The sequence below is a fragment of the Globicephala melas genome, chromosome 8 (genome assembly GCF_963455315.2).
Source record: "Globicephala melas chromosome 8, mGloMel1.2, whole genome shotgun sequence".
Taxonomy (NCBI): Eukaryota; Metazoa; Chordata; class Mammalia; order Artiodactyla; family Delphinidae; genus Globicephala; species Globicephala melas.
The window spans coordinates 6141092-6156862 of NC_083321.1; the positions used below are offsets into that span (position 1 = coordinate 6141092).

General features: G+C 48.2%; 1 protein-coding gene across 3 annotated transcripts in view; it reads right to left on the reverse strand.

The window, feature by feature from the left end:
- The window catches only part of DPP3 (dipeptidyl peptidase 3), a 35307-nt gene that overhangs the window by 18119 nt on the left and 1417 nt on the right, over positions 1-15771 (reverse strand). For 2 of the 3 annotated variants that reach the window (XM_030833475.3, XM_060302889.2), the window contains exons 2-8: positions 15123-15397; positions 6118-6207; positions 5371-5508; positions 4715-4789; positions 4000-4093; positions 247-377; positions 7-137 (exon numbers count right to left, since the gene is read on the reverse strand). In XM_030833475.3, the coding sequence (XP_030689335.2) occupies positions 7-137; positions 247-377; positions 4000-4093; positions 4715-4789; positions 5371-5508; positions 6118-6207; positions 15123-15397 (934 nt within the window). Of the gene's footprint in view, positions 1-6; positions 138-246; positions 378-3999; positions 4094-4714; positions 4790-5370; positions 5509-6117; positions 6208-15122; positions 15401-15771 lie in introns of all 3 variants that reach the window. The other variant, XM_030833474.3, reaches the window with a different exon arrangement.

The window sequence follows — 15771 nt, forward strand, 5'->3', positions numbered from 1 at the left end:
CCTCACCTCTCCACGATGGGGGCTTTGTCCTGGATCCAGAAGCGAGAGCCCTTCTTGTGGGCCTCGATAGAGCCGTGGGTGAAGCTTTCTATGTACTGGGCCAGCATCTGCTCCTGGTGGCTGGTGGCTGCATAGGCCTGGGGGTGAGCAAGGGTTGGTCAACCTCAGGCTACCCACCCATCCCCATACCCACCTCTGCTGCCCAGAGGGGCCTGGAGAAGCACCTCAACCCCTAGCCAGCCCTACCTTGGCTTTCTCCAGGTGCTCCACTACCTTCTGGAGGATGGGTGCATAGTCTCCCCGGGTCACCCGGAAATTGCTTCCCTGGAATTCATAGCTCTTCAGCTTGGAATTCATTTCGGAGTCCAGAATAGGCTCTGAGGGAAAAAGGATGGCTCAGGGAAAAGGCTAATACAAGACACCCCAGCAGGCTTCTCGCTGTGACACTCCTTTACTCGAAGATCTTCAATGGCTCCCCACTGCCCACAGAAATTAGTATAAACTTTCATCTTCAAAAATATAGATACCGGGTTGGCCAAAAGGTCGTTCGGCTTTTTCCGTACCACCTTACAGAAAAACCCAAACGAACGGTTTGGCCAACCCAATGTTATGTTACATGAAATGTTCTAAGTGATTTACATGTTAACTCATTTGAGCCTTGTATCAGCTCTGTGGGGAGAGGGAAATTATTATCTCTGTTCTACAGATGGGGAAGCTAAGGCACCGAGAGGTTAAGTCAGTTTTTGAAGGTCACACAGCAGCAAGCGGCAGAGTCGGATTCAAACCCAGTGTGGCAGATTGTATTTAAAAAGCTAGCCATACCCTAGATGTAATCACAAGAGTCCTTATAAGGAGGAGACAGGAGGGTGAAGGGAGGTAGGAGATGTGATGAGAGAAGAAAGAAGAGGGAGAGATGTGAGGAAAGGGCCACAGGCCGAGGAATGCAGGCAGCTTCTAGAGACAGAAAGAGGCAAGGCAACAGACTTCCCCTGAAGGCTCCAGAAGGAACTGGAGTCTTCTTTTAGACTTTGGACCTCCAGAACTGTAACAGAATAAATTTGTGTTGTTTTATGCCATTACATTTGTGGTGATTTGTTACAGAAGCAATGGGATATTTTTTTTTAAAGGATTTTATTTTTTTCGCTGTGTTGGGTCTTTGTTGCTGCACGTGGGCTTTCTCTAGTTGTGGCCAGCCTTCGTTGTGGTGCGCGGGCTTCTCATCGCGGTGGCTTCTCTTGGTGCAGAGCATGGGCTCTAGGCATGTGGGCTTCAGTAGCTGTGGCTCGCAGGCTCTAGAGCGCAGGCTCAGTAGCTGTGGCGCACGGGCTTAGTTGCTCCACGGCATGTGGGATCTTCCCGGACCAGGGCTCAAACCCGTGTCCCCTGCATTGGCAGGCGGATTCTTAACCCCTGCGCCACCAGGAAGTCCGCAATGGGATATTAACACTGTTGTATTTTGCCTGTTGTCTCTGATCCATACAACATACTTCTAGCTTATATTTAAGAAAAAAGAAAAGATGGCCACAGTATCTCCCATCTCCCAAAGTGACTTCTCCTATCAGGACTTCTCCTCTTGAAGCGGGGCAGGCAGGCTTGTGGCTACAGCAGAAGCGACGCCATGTGACTGCCGAGGCTAGGTCACAAACGGCGACACGGCGTCTGCCTGGCTCTCTTGGGGTGTTCGCTCTGGAGCCCAGCCACCACGAGCAATATGAAGATGCTGTGTGAGGTGTTCTGGTTGACAGCCCCAGCTGAGGTCCCAGCCAACAGCTAACATCTACCACTGGACGTGTGAGTCGGTGAGCAGGCAGAGGATGCAGCCCCTAGCTGTTGAGTCGCCCCCCACCTCTAAGTCTTCCCAGCTGAGGCCTCAGACATTGTCAGCCAGAGACATGCTGTTCCTAGCGTGCCTCATCCAAATCCTGACCCACAGAGCCCAGGAGCATGAAAAGGTGGCTTTGTATCACTAAACAAATGGGGGCGCTTGTTACGTCAGGCAGCCTGGCTCCAGAGCCACACTCTTAACCACTGTCCTCTGCTGCATCCTAGAGGCCCAGCTCATACTCCCGTGTGATCCCCTCCTATTCCCTGGAACCCTTATCCTCTTCCCTAGTCAAATCGCACTACGTACGTGCTGCTCCCTAAACCTTCCCACCACCTTGCTTTGGCTCATGCTGTTCCCTCCACCAGGAGTGCTGTTCCCGACCTGTCCTCCTTTGCTTGGTATCTGAGGATCAACGAAGGGAGAGCTGCTGGGAAGGCACCGGTGAATGAAACACAGAGTTCCTCCTCTCAAGGAGCTTGAAGTCAACAGAAAAATAACTGGGAAATTACTGGGCGTGCTGATGAGCAAAGAGGCTGTGGGAAGACAGGGACAGGTCCAGGGAAGGTGAGGTCCAAGCCTGGCCTACAGGACGATTAGGGTTCATCAGTGGAACACCTAGAGAGGAGGAAGGACATTCCAAGCGGCAATGGGGAACAGACCGTGCAAAGGCCTGGAGGGGGTAGGTGAGAACATGGGGTTTTCAGGGAATTGGAAGCTGCTGAGCGTGGCTGCAGCCCAAAGTCTAAGTGGGATGCTGGGGCTGGGAGGTGGGAGGTGGGTGTGGAAGGGAGGACGGGGTTACAAAGGTCCTCACAGGGGCCTGGATGCTTCTCTTAATGCTGCATCTGTATCCCCCTCACCTGGTAACAGACGCCAGTTTTCTTTTGAGAACCACCCCCTCACAACCACCCCGAGCCCAGGTGGTGGGTCCACCTGGCTGTGAGTCCACCTGGCTGTGAGGTAGGCTTGGGACCAGGGTCCCTTAACCACAAGGACCCGAAACAGAGAAACCTGAGCCACTCCCAGACGTTAAGACACTACTTCGGGGAGAAGAGGGCTCTCTTTGCTGGAATGGCCCAGCTGGTGGGCCAGGCTGTGTGTTTTGGTTGACAGCCCCAGCCGAGGCCCCAGCCAACAGCTAACACCTACCACTGGACATGTAGATGGGAGCAGCCTGCTGTGGGTGAAGTCAAAGAGAGCTGAGCCAAGAGACAGAGAGAGAAATTTCTGAGAATACTGTCTGAGCAGCTGGATCCAGCTGTGCCTGAAGCTACTATATTCTGGGCTTCTTAATTACTCAAGCCTACGAAGTCCCCTTTGCTGTAGGCAAATTTGAAACAGGTTTCCTCACTTATAACCAAGAAATTCCAAATGATGGAGCCCTTAGAAGTGCATCTGGGCTTTGCCTTGAAGGTACTTGGGGAGATATTTAGGAAGTGGATTTTAGTAAGTTCACCACCCCCACCTTTCTGTATTGTCCCCAACCTCCAAGACACACGTGGTCACCTTTTTTTTTTTTTGCTGTACGCGGGCCTCTCACTGCCGTGACCTCTCCTGTTGTGGAGCACAGGCTCCAGACGCGCAGGCTCAGCAGCCATGGCTCACGGGCCCAGCCGCTCCGCGGCATGTGGGACCCTCCCGGACCGGGGCACGAACCCGCGTCCCCCGCATCGACAGGCGGACTCTCTGCGCCACCAGGGAAGCCCAGGTGGTCACCTTTTCCATTAAGCCTTCACTGATGTGCAGTTTGGATTTCTCCTCTAGGCTGTCATGGGACATATGGTCCAGCCTCTACTTCCATTGTTTACGTGGATTGGTATCTTCTGCGCCACTGCCTGGAGGATGAGGACCATGGCCAACACGTGGCCCCTGTCAGAGGCTTGCAGCAGTGATGTTCGCCAGGTGGAACAAAGGCCCTTCCCCTGCCCTTGAGCCTCCTCTTAGGTTTACATCACCACCAGCAGCACCGGGGCTGGGGACGCTCACCTCACAGGAACACCATTTGCTGAGCACTAGGGCTTGCACCTAGCAAGCCTTCGATCAACGTGTGCCGTAACTATTACAACTGTGGTTACTGCCTGCAGCTACCATAGTCGGCTAACCCTGTCCTGGGTTCTGGCCCCCTCCACGCTGGTCCAGGAACACAGGAAGGAGGAGAAGGGGCGTGAGCTCACCTGTGCTCAGCACAGAAGCCAACCGCACCTCGTAGCAGGGCTTCCCATCCTGGCCGACCTCCTTGAAGAGCCGTGTGTTGTAGGCACTGAGGTTCTGGAAAAGACCAGGGCAGGGGTTTGGGGGAGAGTAAGTCCAGAGCGGGCTGTGGGGTGGGGGGAGGGAAAGTGGGTCACACCAGAGAGAGAAGATACACAGGTAAAGCAGTCCGGGGCCTCCGGTGGACGTGCCTGAGTTGTCTGCGAGGGGAGAGAGCAGGGGCAGGCCAGGGCAGACTCTCGCTCTGCTCAGTACACTAAGCGCTAACTTTTACTAAGCGCTGTGCAAGACACTTCGTGACCTCAGCTAACCCGGGGTACAGGAGGCAGGTCCCATTCCACAGATAAGGAAATGTCGCTGTGCGGCTGAGCTGGGAGGTGAAAGTGACACATGGATGCCCCAGCCCAATCCAAGCAGCTCTGATGTTCTGTGTCCTCCTGCCCTGAGGCTGTCACAAGGCCCTTCAGCCCAGGGTGGGGCAGGGGCAGCTCCATCAGGGCACACACGGGGACATCTTCATTCACGCCAGGCTGACCCTTAGACGAGGATTCCCAAGTCTTCTCCACCTCAAGGACCCAAGATGCCCATGCCTCTGGGCCCAAGCTGAGACACAGGAGTGAGCGCCAGTGCCAAGGGGACCCCAACAAACCACCACCCCGAGTTCCCCAACCCCCAAACCTGTGAGTCCAGAAAGCCTTGGGCTAGTTTGGCATCTTCCATGGTACAGTTCCCAGAGAAATAGGTGGTGACTCCCTGTCGGGGAAGGGGCAGATGGGAAGTAGGCGTTGCTGAGTTGGGTTGGGGAAGCTGGTGAATTCCTTCCCAGCCACCCTCTCCAGCCTCTGGCTTCCTCCACTTCCTCTCAGCAGCCTCCACTGTCCCTCTCCAACTCTTTCCAGGGGGAAAAAATTACAACACAAACAACAAACAGAGGCCCAAGTCCAGCCTTCCTGAAGCTCTGTGCCAGCCTCTCGCGGGCCCGCCCCTACGGTTTGCTGCATCCCTCACCCCACGCAGCTCCCAAGCAGCCTCCAGAGGTGGGAAGCTTTGGCCCCCTCCTTTCCCATGCCCCCTCCTCAGCTCCCTCCAGCTCTCAGCTTCTCTCCTTCCTTCCTCCTGCACATGGCATCCCAGGATGTCAGAACTGGGAGGGCATTCAGAAAGCATTCCATCCAACCTGCTTACAAATGATGGCGCTGAGGCCTGCAGTGGAGGGCAGCTTGGCCTCAGGCGTGACGGACAGCCCGCTGCCTCCCCATCGGGTGCCCCTCCCTCCATACCAGGCGGCCCCCAAGGATGCCCTCCAGTCCCCAGTGTGGTTGGGGGGGCCTCACCTCCTTCCCCAGCCCGAGGTGTCGAAGCCTCGATTCCAGAGAGAACATGAGCTCCCCGCAGGTCTGCCAGAGGCCCCCGACTTCCTCCGGGTGCTGCTCCGCGGCCTTACTACCCAGGATCACACGTTCCAGCTTCTCCTGCAGGGGGAGGGAGGCCCGTGGCCTGGCCACACCACCCGAACCTGCCTCCTGGAGTGCCCCCCTCCCTGCCCCCATCGACCCCCAAGCTCTTCTCCCACAGTCTAAGACCTTCTGGCCCAGAGTGCAGTTGACAGACCGGCAGCACTGACTTTGCCCGAGAAATGCAGACCCTCACGCCCCACCTGCTCAGGCCTGCTGGGTCAGAAGCTGCATTTCAACAAGCTCGCCAGGCAATTCGTGCACTCAGCAGGGGCTGAGAGCCCTGGTGTAAGAGCTGCCTCTGCCCCAGATGGGCCTGAGCCCCGTGGTCCCAGAGAGGGACTCCTCATGCCCAGGCTCCTCCGCTGTCCTCAGTGGTGACAGGCAGGCTCCACCTCTGCAGCACCTAACAGCGCACAGAGCCCTTTCACAGCCTCCGCTCATTCGTCCCTCGGGTCAGCAGGGTCAGGAGGTGGCTGCAGCACCCAAGGCCGTGCAGTGTGGTAGTGACAAGGTCAAAGCTCCTCTCAGGGCCCGACTCCCACTGGGGCTCCATCTGCTGCATGCCCCGCCCCCCCATCCCACCGGCCCCAAACTGCCCACCTTTCCCAGCCGTCTTCAGCTCACCTTGGGCAGGTTGGGAACAAACTTGGTGTCACCAAAGGACTTGTAGTTGCCCATGTTGGAGTAGACACCTGCAGTGTAGACCAGGAACGCCTGGGGGAAAGGGGGTCAGAGGAAGCACAGCCTCCCTACCCCACGGAGGTTCCCTCCTGGGATATTAACACCCCAGAGGAAGCAGTATGGGTGAGGCTGGGAGACTGGCGGGGCAGGACCCACATCCTGGGAGGCCCCAGTCTGGCCACAACATGCTTTCACAGCCCAGTCTTCACACACTCATCGTCCAGCCAAACTGGTCTTCTCAACAGCTACCAAATACATCCAAGCCCTCATGCACCTTGTTCCCTTTACACCAGCACCCTCCCAGCCACCTGCCGCCCTCTCATGTGACTCCCGAGGCCCAGTGCAAACACCACCTCCTTCTGCAGGAAGGGCTGTCCACAGCCCTCACCTGGCAGGCAGCCAGCACCGGAAGCATCAAACGTTAGGGCTGGAGGGGCCTTGGTCAACTACTCTGTGGTTTTTGCCGGCCCCAAATCTAGGCTCCCTTCCTCTGGCAATAAGGCCTCACATTTTCCTTTTGGGATAGGGCGAAATCTCCCTTCCCCAACTCCAGGGCTGGACACAGGCCCAAGGTGGCCAATAAGAGCCCAACCAGGACATTTCCCAGTGGCAACGAGCCTCCGGTTTATACCAAGACTCATCAGGCCTGAGTCCCCTGGAGCTCCCCTACTGGGGTGACGGAAGAAAGCAAAGCTGAGAGATGATGACTGCATCACCATGGTATCACCGAGCCCCTGAATCTGGTCGTGCCTGAAGCCTCCCTAGCCCTGGACTTTTCAATTATGTGAGCCAGTAATTCTCTCTTTTTTTAAATAGACTTTATTCTATAGAGTAGGTTTAGGTTTCCAGCAAAACTGAGCGGCAGGCACAGAGATTACTCCAAAGTCCCCTATCCCCACACAGGCACAGCCTCCCCCATTTTAATAGCCCGCACTAGACTGGTGCATTTCTTACAACTGATGAACCTACATTGACACCTCATCACCCAAAGGTCATAGCTTACATTAGGGTTCACTCTTGGCGTTGTACATTCTATGTGTTTAGACAGATGTATAATGACATATATCTACCATTATGTATGATACATTACTCTGTATTATACAGAGTAGTTTCAGTGTCCTAAAAATCCTCTGTGCCCGTCCTCCCTCCCAACGCCTGGCAACTACTGATCTTTTTACTATCTCCATAGTTTTGCCTTTTCCAAAATATCATATAGTTGGAATCATACAGTGTGTACCCTTTTCAGATTGGTTTCTTTCACCCAGTAATAGGCATTTAACTTTCTCCATGTCTTTTCATGGCTTGATAGCTCATTTCTTTTTAGCACTAGATAATGTTCCATTGTCTGATGTACCACAGTTTGTTTATTGAGTCAGCTACTGAAGAACATCTCAGTTACTTCCAAGTTTTGGCAGTTATGAATACAGCCGCTATAAAAATCGTGTGCAGGGGCTTCCCTGGTGGCGCAGTGGTTGAGAGTCCGCCTGCCGATGCAGGGGACACGGGTTCGTGTCCCGGTCCGGGAAGATCCTACGTGTCGCAGAGCGGCTGGGCCCGTGAGCCATGGCCACTGAGCCTGCATGTCTGGAGCCTGTGCTCCGCAACGGGAGAGGCCACAACAGGGAGAGGCCCGCGTACCGAAAAAAAAAAAAATCGTGTGCAGGTTTTTTTGTGGACATAAGTTTCACTTCAAGTTTTCACTTTGGTAAATACCAAGGAGCATGACTGCTGAATCGTATGGCAAGAGTACGTTTAATTTTATAAGGAAGTGCCAAACTCTCTTCCAAAGTGGTTGTACCATTTTGCATTCCCACCAGCAATGAACAAAAGTTCCTATTTTTGCCCATCCTTGCCAATATTTGGTGTTGTCAGTGTTTTAGATTTTGGCTGATCTAATAAGTATATAATGGCATCTTGTTTTTTAAGTTTGCAATTCCCTAATGACATACAATGTGGAGCACCTTTCCATACGATTATTTTCCATCTGCATATCTTCTTTGGTGAAATATCTGTTAAGGTCTTTGTCCATTTTTAAATCAGGTTGCTCATTTTCTTACTGTTGAGTTTTGTTTTTTTTTTGCGGTACGCGGGCCCCCCACTGCCATGGCCCACGGGCCCAGCCGCTCCGCGGCACATGGGATCCTCCCGGACCGGGGCACGAACTCGCATCCCCTGCATCGGCAGGCGGACTCTCAACCACTGCACCACCAGGGAAGCCCTTACTGTTGAGTTTTAAGAGTTCTTTGTACATCTTGGATAACAGTCCTTTATTAGACATATATTTGCAAATATTTTCTCCCAGTCTGTGACCTATCTTTTCATTCTCTTGACAGTGTCTTACACAGAGCAGAAAACTTTAATTTTAATAAGTTCAGCTTATCAATTATTTCTTTCATGGATCATACTTGGTGTTGTATCTAAAAAGTCACCTGCATACCCAGGGTCATCTAGATTTTCTCCTATGTTATCTTCTGGGAGTTTTATAGTTTTGTATTTATATTTAAGGTTGTGATTCATTTTGAGTTAATTTTTGTGAAGGATGTAAGGTCTGTGTCTAGATTCTTTTTTTTTTTTAACATATGGATGCCCAGTTGTTGTAGCATCACCTACTAAAAAGACTATTTTTATTTCATTGTACTGCCTTTGCTCTTTGTCAAAGATTTGTTGACTATATTTATGGGGGTCTATTTCTGGGCTCTCTATTCTACTGCACTGATCTATTAGTCTATTATTTTGCCAACAGAACACTGTCTTTTTTTTTAATTAATTAATTTTTATTTTTGGCTGCATTGGGCCTTTATTGCTGCACGCAGGCTTCCTCTAGTTGCGGCGAGCGGGGGCTACTCTTCATTGTGGTGTGTGGGCTTCTCACCGCAGTGGCTTCTCTTGTTGCGGAGCATGGGCTCTAGGCACATGGGCTTCAGTAGTTGTGGCACGTGGGCTCAGTAGTTGTGGCCCACAGGCTCTAGAGCACAGGCTCAGAAGTTGTGGTGCACGGGCTTAGTTGCTCCATGGCATGTGGGATCTTCCGGGACCAGGGCTTGAACCTGTGTCCCCTGCATCAGCAGGCGGGATTCTTAACCACTGCGCCACCAGGGAAGCCCCAGAACACTGTCTTGATTACTGTAACTTTATAGTAAGTCTTGAACTAGAGTACTATCAGTCCTCCAACTTTGTTCTTCTGCTTCATTATTGTGTTGGCTATTCTGAGTCTTTTGCCTCGCCATATTAACTTTAGAATCAGTTTGCCGGTATCCACAAAACAACTTGCTGGGATTTTGACTGGGATTGCATTGAATTTATAGATCAAGTTGGGAAGAAGTGACATCTTGACAATATTGAATCTTTCTATGCACAAACATGGAATTTCTCTCCATTTATTTAGTTCTTCTTTGATATTTTTCATCAGAGTTTTGTAGTTTCCCTCATATAAGTCTTGCACACATTTTGTTGGATTGACGACTAAGTATTTCAACATTTTTGAGTGCTATTGTAAATGGAATTCTGTTTTAAATTTCAAATTCTACTTGTTCATTGCTGGAATATAGGAAAGCAATTGGCTTTTGTGTATTAACTTTGCATCCTACAAACTTGCTATAATCACTTATGAGTTCTAAGAGTTTTGGGTTGATTCTTTCAGATTTTCTACATAGACAATCATGTCATCTGTGAACAAAGACAGTATTAAGTCTTCCTTCACAATCTGTGTACCTGTTATTTCTTTTTCTTGTCTTATTGCATTAGCTAGGACTTCCAGTACAATGTTGAAAAGTAGTGGTGAGAGGGGACATCCTTGCCTTATTCCTGATGTTAGTGGGAAAGTTTTTCACCACTAAATATGATGTTAGCTGTAAGATTTCTGGTTTTCTGACAGTTTTTATCATGAATGGGTGTTGGATTTTGCCAAATGCTTCTTCTGCATCTATTGATATGATCGTGTGATTTTTCTTCTCTAGCCTGTTGATGTGATGATTTGCATTTATGGATTTCTGAATGTTGAACCAGATTGGCAGGATAAATCCTACTTGGTCATGGTACATGATTCTTTTTATATGTTGTTGGATTCAATTTACTAACATTTTATTGAGGATTTTTGCATCTATGCTCATGAGACATATTGGTCTGTAGTTTTCTTTTCTTTCATTGTAATTTTTGTCTGATTTTGGTTTTAGGGTAATACTGGCCTTACAGAATGAGTGAGAAATTATTCCCTCTGCTTTTCTCTTCTGAAAGAGATTGTAGAGAATTGGTATGTTTAGTATCAATTAAGTTAGTACTACTAACTTAAATGTTCAGTAGTGAACCTATATTGGCTTGATGTTTTCTGTTTTAGAAGGTTGTTTATTAATTATTGATTCTATTTCTTTAATAGATATAGGCCTATGTAGATTATCTATTTCTTCTTGTGTGAGTTTTGGCAGATTATGTCTTTCAAGGAATTGGTCCATTTCATATAGGTTATCAAATTTGTGGGCATAAAATTTTTCATAGTATTCCTTGATTATCATTTGAATGCCCATGGATCTGTAGTGATGTCCCTTCTTTCATTTCTGATATTAGCAGTTTGCGACCTCTCACTTTTTTTCTTAGTTAACCTGGCTAGAGGTTTATCGATTGCTATGATCTGAATGTTTGTGTCCCTCCAAAATCAGTATGTTGAAACCTAACGTCCAAGGCCATGGTATTAGGAGATGGGGCCTTTGGGAGGAGATTAGATCATGAGGGAATAGCCCTCCTCATTGAGATGAGTGCCCCTACAAAAGCGATCCCAGAGAGCCAGCTCAAATGATCCATCATGTGAAATCACAGTGAGAAGTCAGCAGTCTGCAACCCAGAAGAGGGCTTTCACCAGAACCCAACCATGCTGGCACCTGTCTTCCATTCTTTTTCTGCCTTCTGTGGTTTTAACTGAGCGTTTTATATGATTCCATTTTCTCTCCTTTCTTAGCATATCAGTTGTACTTCTTTTTCTAGTTTTTTCAGTGGTTGAGTTTGCAATATACATTTACAACTAATTCAAGTCCACTTCATGGGCAGTTTGAGTACCTTATAATAACAAAAGGATCCTAATTCTTGCCTCATCTCCCTCATATCACTTCTGTCATTCATTTCACTTCTACATAAGCATACATAAGCATATACATACATGTACACATAAGCACACATAGTTGGATATGTTGCTGCTATTATTATTTTGGACAAACTGTTATCTCTGAGATCAATTAAGAATAAGAAAAATAAAAGGTTTTATTTTACCTTTACTTATTCCTTCTCCAGTGCCTTTCCTTTTTTTACTGTACATCTGAGTTTCTGACCTATAACATTTTCCTTCTCTCTAAAGAACTTTTATCATTTCCTGCAAAGCAGATCTATTGGCAACACATTCCCTCAATTTTTGTTTGTCTGAGAAAGTCTTTATTTCCACTTTACTTTTGAAGGATAATTTCACAGGGTATAGAATTCTAGGTTGGTGCCTTTTTTTTTTTGTTTTTTGTTTTGTTTTGTTTTGTTTGCAGTACGCGGGCCTCTCACTGTTGTGGCCTCTCCCGTTGCGGAGCACAGGCTCCGGACGCACAGGCTCAGCGGCCATGGCTCACGGGCCCAGCCGCTCCGCGGCATGTGGGATCTTCCCGGACCGGGGCACGAACCCGTGTCCCCTGCATCGGCAGGCGGACTCTCTACCACTGCGCCACCAGGGAAGCCCTAGGTTGGTGCCTTTTTATCTCAACACTGTAAATATTTCAGCCCACTCTTCTTGCTTGCATGATTTCTGAAAGGTCAGATGTAATTCTTCTCTTTGTTCCTCTGTAGATAATTTTTCCTTCTGGGTTTTTTCAGGACTTTTTCTTTCTCTTTGATTTTCTGTAGTTTAAACATGATATGCCTACATGTAGGTTTTGTTTGTTTTTCTTTTTTGTTTTGCACTTACTATCCTACTTGGTGTTCTCTGAACTTCCTGGATCTGTGGTTTGGTATCTGACATCAATTTGGGGAAATTCTCAGTCATTATTATTTCAGATATTTCTTCTGTTTCTTTCTTTCTTCTTCTGGTTTTACCACTATATATATGTTACACTGCTTATAGTTGTCCCAGTTCTTAGATATCTTATTCTGTTTTCTTCAGTCTTTTTTCTCTTTGCTTTTCAGTTTTGGAGGTTTTTATTGAGATACCCTCAAGCTCAGAGATTCTTTCCTCTGCTATGTCAAGTCTACTAATAAGCCCACCAAATGTGTCCTTCACTTCTATTAGTGTTTTTTTGATCTCTAGCACTTTTTGGATCTTTGTTGGAATTTCCATCTCTCTGCCTACATTGCCCATCTGTTTTTTTTTTTTAATTGAAGTATAGTTAATTTACAATATTGTGTTAGTTTCAAGTATACAACAAAGTGATTCAGATATATATATGTATATATCTATATATGGATTTTTTGGGGTTTTTTTTGCAGTACGTGGGCCTCTCACAGCTGTGGCCTCTCCCATTGCGCAGCACAGGCTCCAGACGCGCAGGCTCAGCGGCCATGGCTCACGGGCCCAGCCGCTCCGCGGCATGTGGGATCTTCCCAGACCGGGGCACGAACCATGTCCCCTGCATCAGCAGGTGGACTCTCAACCACTGCGCCACCAGGGAAGCCCTATATATGTATTCTTGTTCAGATTCTTTTCTATTATAGGGTATTACAAGATACTGAGTATAGTTCCCTGTGCTATACAATAGGTCCTTGTTGTTTACCTATTTTATATATAGTAGTGTATATATGTTAATCCCAAACTGCCCATCTGTTCTTGCATGCTGTTTCCATTAGCACCCTTGGAATATTAGTCATAGTTCTTTTAATTCCTGGTCTGATAAGTCCAACATCCCTGCCATATCTGAGTCTGGTTCTGATACTTGCTCTGTCTCTTCAAGCTGTGTTTTTTGCCTTTAAGAATATTTTGGAATTTTTTTCTTGATAGCCAGACATGATGTGCTAGGTAAAAGGAACTGTCATAAATAGGCCTTTATTAAGGTGATGGTAAGGTGTGGGGGCAGGGGAAGCATTCTAGAATCCCATGATTAGGTCTCAGTCCTTTAGTGTGCCTTTGCTGCTGGACTATGAACTTCACATGTGCTTCTCAGTCCCATGTTCCCACCACTCCTCTTAGGTGGGACAGATGGTCAGAGCTATGGAGCTGGGTATTTCCCTTCTTCCAGATCAGTTAGGCTCTGATAAAACCCTAGCAGGTTTGGTTCTGGTTAAACAGTTTTTCCTGAGGGCAGACTGTGTTAGGAAGAACAGAATGTTCTAGCATATTTCAAAAATGGTTCCTTTTCCTCTCCTCCTGTGAGGAGCATGAGGGACTTTTTCTCTGAAATTCATTATGAGAACCAGGTCAAGCTCCTGGACGTAAATTCCCCCAAACTGTGGGCCCCCCTTATGACTGGGTCCCCTTGGAGTTTTTAACTCTTAGAATTGTCCACATTGAGCCTCCAGCAATTCGTCAGTTACAGTTCAGGTTTTCCTACCCCAGCACTGGTTCTGTGGAGGTTTCTGCTCGTGAATTTTTGCTCTGGTAAGTTGTGATTCTCTGTACCTGCCTGTCTGTCTCTCCAATTTTGGGGGCAGCAGTTTGCCCTGTGACCTCACTTCTCTTAAGGATCTAAGAAGAGTTGTTGATTTTTCAATTTCTTCAGCTTCCTTACATGCCAGACCAGACTGGGAGTCAAGGTTTTTTTTTTTCTTCATTTAAGCCAATTTGAGGTGGGTTTCTGTTACTTACAAACAAAAGAATCCCACTGAAAATAATGAATACTTGGGTAGCACTTTTCCATTAATAAGTACTTCCCCAGCTATTAGCTCTTTTAATGAGTAAATCAAGGCCTAGAGACGGGATGTGATTACTCACAGTTCAAAAAAACGTAGAAGAAACAGCCTGGGCCTCAGCGCAGAGATAAGCAATCCAATCCCTTTATTTTACATATAGAAAGACAGACCATATCCTCATACATTCTTGGTGAAGCTTTTTCAGAGGATGATTTAACAGCACCAATCAATTGCCAATGTACAGAGCCTTTGACCCAGCAATTCTACTTCTACAAATAGATCCTACTCACACATGTGCGTAAGTATGCTCATCGTGGTATTGTTTGTAAGAAGAGTAGAGAAAAACCTAAATGTCCATCAATAAAGAAAAGATTAAATTGATTATAGTGTACATTGCTGTGGAATGCTTCACAGCCAATAAAAAAGAATGAGGTGGATTTATACGTACCCCATGTAAGTTCTCCAAGACATGGTGTTCGGTGAAAAAAGCAGAACTCATAAGCATACATAGAATGTGATCTCATATGTAAAAGAGAAAATAAGGAACTAATACATGTGCATATGTACATGTACAGGTATGCAATACAGGCAGAGGACTGAAAAGGTTATATATCCCACCATCTTCAGTGGTTACCTCTGGGGAGGACACTGAGAACAAATGATCTTTTTGCTTTGTTTTGTGTCTTTCTGCATTTCTGTAATGCACTAAGAATGCATTAATGTATTCCTTGGCCAACAGACCCACAGACAGACAAAAACAAGGGGACAGGCAGAACATTCTGCCCAGGGACACACAACACGGTAGAGGAAGATATGGTCAGAACACAGACCTCCTGATTCCTACACTGGACTCATTCCTCTACCGCCTCCGAATCTCCACAGCTGTTTCCTTTACTCCACAGCCCTTGTTATAATCACAGCAGCCACCACTTATCTTGGCATCAGGTTGCTACAACCCTAAGAGGTACAGACTATCCTCACGCATATCTTGCAGATGAGAAGACTGAAGCTCCAGGAGGGGATGTCCCTGTGTTTGAAACCTTTCGTCTAATGCAAAGAGACAGAAAGTCCTTTGTACCCCTGCTTCCTGGCCTCTCACACCCAGAAGCCACTCAGGAAATGCAGGCTGGCCTGAGAGAACTGACCTGATATTCCTCTTCGGTAAGGCCCTCAGCCAGGGCATGCTGGTGCAGCTGGTCGGGGTCCTGCGCACGGAAGAGGCGGCTGAGCAAGGCATAGATGTAGGGGGCCTCAGGGGAGGTCTGCAGCAGCACGGTCAGGCCTCCATACCAGGCAGCCCGTGACAGGTGGTGGGCATAGAGGCGCTCTGTGGGTAACAGCAGGCGGAAGGCCTCGCGGCAGTCCAGGCTAGACACGCCGATGTCATTGGGGAGGATGTACTGGGTGTCCGCCATGGGCCCTGCTGAGAACCATCACCATGATCACAGCCATCATTTATCGCACGCCAACTGCACACCTGACTCTGCACTCTCACAGTCTGATTTAATCCTCTCCAAAGTCCATGAGGAAGGGAATACCACTGTACCCATGCACCAGATATGCTAACTGAGGCTCAGCCACGGTTAGGTGACTCACCCAAGGAGATTACAAAATATTCTGGTAGGCAATGTTTGGCCCATGGCCTCTCAAACTTAAAGACTGAATCCAACTACCTAGTATTACAGTTGGGGAAACATGTCCAGAGAGGCTAGAGCTTTGCCTAATAACACAAGGGAGAGGTCAGAAGCAGAGATCTGCATCTCTGGATTCCCAGCCCCAGGCCTCACTCCTCCC